Source organism: Planococcus citri, chromosome 4 (assembly GCF_950023065.1).
Source record: "Planococcus citri chromosome 4, ihPlaCitr1.1, whole genome shotgun sequence".
In the NCBI taxonomy this organism is placed as follows: domain Eukaryota; kingdom Metazoa; phylum Arthropoda; class Insecta; order Hemiptera; family Pseudococcidae; genus Planococcus; species Planococcus citri.
Window position 1 is genome coordinate 13,991,187 of NC_088680.1, and position 4,089 is coordinate 13,995,275.

The 4,089-nt window shown below is 35.2% G+C and overlaps 1 protein-coding gene across 1 annotated transcript; it reads right to left on the reverse strand.

Moving 5' to 3' along the window:
• Positions 1 to 1,394: 1,394 nt before the first annotated feature.
• LOC135842720 (uncharacterized) lies at positions 1,395 to 3,524 on the reverse strand. The gene is made up of 2 exons (XM_065360311.1): positions 3,355 to 3,524; positions 1,395 to 3,282 (listed from the first exon to the last, which is right to left on the reverse strand). Exon 2 carries the CDS (start codon positions 3,171 to 3,173, stop codon positions 1,746 to 1,748), a length of 1,428 nt encoding a protein of 475 aa, XP_065216383.1. The 5' UTR covers positions 3,174 to 3,282; positions 3,355 to 3,524; the 3' UTR covers positions 1,395 to 1,745.
• Positions 3,525 to 4,089: the final 565 nt, after the last annotated feature.

Here is a 4,089-nt window from a genome sequence, read left to right on the forward strand (position 1 = left end):
TGTTAAAAAGCGAGAATTTTTTCACAATTATATATTGGAAAGCAGCAAGATTCTGGCAGTTTTTAGCAAAAAAAAAAAATTTGTGAGAATTATTGGCAAAAATGAGATCCTTTGGAAATTTCTGGCAAATACCTATAAGCCTGGCTTGTAGATAATTTTGAAGAAAAGAAGTTTTAAAGTAAAAATTTGATAATCTTGGTAAAAATGGAAATTTTAGGTACGTAAAAAATTTAAGCTTTTCAACAGCCAAAATGTAAAATTTTCAGCAATAGGGAAAACTTTTGGAAAATTTTTGAAAAAAATAAAACTTTTTGGAATTTTTTGCAAAAAAACTGAGAATTTTGTCAATTTTAAGCGAAAAGCAAGACTGTGTATTTTTGGGGGAAAGGCACGAATTTATGGCTATTATTGGCCAAAAAAATTATGCTTTTTCACAATCTTCGTAGGCAAAAAAAAGCAGGATTTTTCGGTAATTTTTAGAAAGGGTAATGGACACTTCTTGAATTTTTTTTTGCGAAAAAGTGATCGTTTTTGGCAAGAAACGAGCGAGGCTAATGTGGAAATTTCGACAAAAATGTGAGGTTTTTAGCTATTTTTGGCAGAAAGGTAGACTTTGAATATTTTGCATCGTACCCAGGGCAAAAGCTTGTTTCGAGAAATAAAGTTTTTTCAGGTGAAAAGTGCGTTTTTTAAAAATTCAATTAGAAAAAAAATACAGGAGCCCAAAACGGAGCGAGGGCAAAAGCTTTCAAAAATTTGTATGTAGAGAGGTTGAAAATAGTATTTTTTAAATGATTACTTGGTCTACCTTTTTTTTTGACTCCACAATTTTAAAATTTGAATTTTGAGTAATTAAAAATTTCAATTATGAAATATGTAAAAGAAAAGCAAACAGCCCTGAATGTTTATAGAGAGTGAAAATAGTATATTTTTGGTTTTAGCATGGGGTCCCTTGGTGTTTCGGGGCCTCTGGCGATCGTCAGTCAGCATCATAGGCCAGTCTGCCACTGACAAGTAAGTAGGGATTTTAAATTCTATGCAGTTTCAGGTTTTTCTGTGGTGTTTCATACTATAAATTTTCATTTTCAGTTCAAATTCCAGTTTTGAACTTTCACCACCACAAGGGGGAGGGGATTCCTTGCGGTTTGAAGGAAATTTCAGTGGAGCAGTTTTGCTCATTAAATTAATACCCAACAACTTTTTCTAAAAAAAAAAGTTCACATTTGAGAACCGTTTTTCTCTCAATACCAAAAAAAATCGGAAAATTATCCTAGAATTTTTCACATTATCACTTTTTGAAAATTGTTTCAAGAAAGAAAGAACTCATTATTTTTCGAATAAATGTCTTCGAAAAAGCCATTAAAACGCTTGTTTTTCAAACTAAAAACAGCAAAATTCAAAAAAATTATATTTATTCGCAATAAAACTTACGATACAAACCATACTGGTACTTAATTGAATTTTAAAAAGGTAGAAGGAGGAAAAGGGATGGTAAAAATCATGGAAGGTATTCGAGTCGAGCTAATCATATCAAACCCATAATATAGCTAATGTACCGTTTCGTATTAAAAATATTAAACCAATACAAAAATCAAATCAAAATAATTTCGATAACGTTATTGACTCAAAAAATTCAACTCGCTTTCTCCTGCAATTCGCAAGCTTCGATGATATCTGCTCCCATGGCGAAATTTTCACAAAAATACCAATTTTTTTCTTTCAGAAAAATACTACGAGGTAAATAACTAGCTCTTGAATTGTTGAAAAGCTTCCTTTAACGTATTGTTTACTTCCGCATTGACAATACGATAAACGCTAATGCCTTGTCCTTGATCTACATCAGCGTAACTCAGATATCCGGTTTCGAAAAAATACTGGAATAAATACGACTCGTCCAATTGCTGGACACCTTTGAAAGAGGGTCTTTTCTCGTTAATTGTTCGCACAAACGTGTCCAGAGCTGGAGACGATCTATACTGGCTGGATACATTGACGCATTTCAATCCACTATCGATCATCGAATCTAATTTACTGCGGAAAGAGTCCGATTTTAAGGCTTGTTTGATAAACGTTTGATCCGCCGTTTTGGCCCAGTGGGGTTCGAAGAGTGGGTTTTTACCTTTATCTACCGATTTTGATCTACCTTCTGAAAAATATTTCGTGATCGAATAAGGACTATAAAGGCGAATTTTCTTCGTTCGACTGAAATAGGCACCGTAGTAAGCCTTGAGGTCTTTGATTTCGCGAGTAGAGGCCTTGTATCGGGTGAGCAAATCATCGATTTCCGATTCGGTGAATCCGAAGTACGAAGTGAACAGATGATCGTTTAAGAATGGGTTCTCTTTGACTTCATTGTCCGCGTACTCGATCCGGCCACTTATACCGGTCATCAGAGCGTAATTTTTGAACTTCCTGTTCTCTTTGAACGTTTTACGAAACATGTTATTGATGGACGAGTAAAAATAATGCACTGGTCCGTCGGTATCGAGAAGCTCGGGATGGTTGAGAACAGCTTCGTTAGCAGCATAGTCGTAATTGTCGATCAAGATGATGACTCGACGTTTGAAGTATTTGTATAAAACGTTGCTCAGTCTGTACAAACCGTACGACAATTCGAAGTGATTAGCTGTACCTTTTTGCATGTTTTGTAAAAATTCTGTCTCGAATTTGGTGATCTCGAATTCGCCCGAAGGTGTGGGTTGTTTAGATAACACTTGGAAGTAATCGCTGAAAGCTTCTTTCAGCTTCGTATTTAGCAAAGTGTCAACTTCCGGTATGGTTTTCACTTGGGATACGTCGAATTTCAAATCGATCAACATGACGGGATGATTAGCCATGCGATTTTTCAAGAAAGTCGTCGAATGATTGGCGATTTCGAAATTCTTAAAGAATGCAAAAGTCTCTGTCTCGGTGTAATTTTTGCGATTACCTTGTGCGTCAAATTCCAGTTGATAGAAGCTCTTGATCATGTGCAAATTGCTGGTTTTCAAGAAACGATTGGGACATGCCACGAAATCGTAGTTGTGGGTGAATTCGCTGAGTACGTGCAGTAGTTCGGTTTTGTCTACGTAGTAGGGCTGTTTGGTGAGTTCTACGAAGGTATCGGTTGGTTTGGCTGTGGTCGGAGGTGACTGGAAGGAGGCGAGGAGCAATATGAATATTATAGGGATCATTTTATCCGGTTTAAGTTTAATTAGAGGACTAAAAATGTGATGATTTTTCTCACAATCATTGATCTATAGTCACAATATAGTCAGCGATTCCATCTCAAACGTATCTAATCTGTCAAATAAAAAAAGTGTGGTTTGATTTCAAATATTTCAACGATATTAATAATGGCGAAATTAATCTTACCTCGATAGATATTTCGCGTGTACAATGTCCTATATTTTTGAATGAAACGATGACTGGAGATCATACGAATTTATCATCGCGTCCAAATTTTTCAATATTAACCTCACTTTACAACTAGAATGTTTCCTCTTTATCGATTTATCGGAGTAAAAAGTTCATAAAACGGGGTCAACAGATAAGCCAATGATACGATTTGAAATTTTAGAATGTCCGGAAAATTAATCACCAAAAAAATTGCATCAAGATTTCTCAACACTAAGAATTAAAGTTTCCGAAAATATCGTTTTAATTGTTTTGTAATCCAAAATCAAAGATTTTTGGTCTGATAGCTGGTTTGAAGGCCTGAAAAAAAAATACAGTAGCTGATTAATACCAGCTATGGTGGACTTTAATATTTTTGGAAAATTTTGAGCTTTGCGTCGCGTCGTCTTCAATTTCTGATCAGGTATATTTCAATTTCGGAGAATTTTTGAGTTGAAAATTGTTTCAGTTGTACTCTCAACCAGATCGAAAACAAACTCTGCTACATTTGGAAGAGGCCAGATCTCAGAGAGAGGGGAGAAAAAGGGTTTAAAGAAAACAATATGCACAGAATCCTCACAGTTCTTTTTAAAAAAAAATGCAGTTTTGATGAGACAGAATTAAACCTATGCAACTTATTTTCTCTATTTTTTCTGCCAGATCCCCCCCCCCAAGGATTTTTCCAGATTATTCGGCAGATGTGGTTTGAACAAA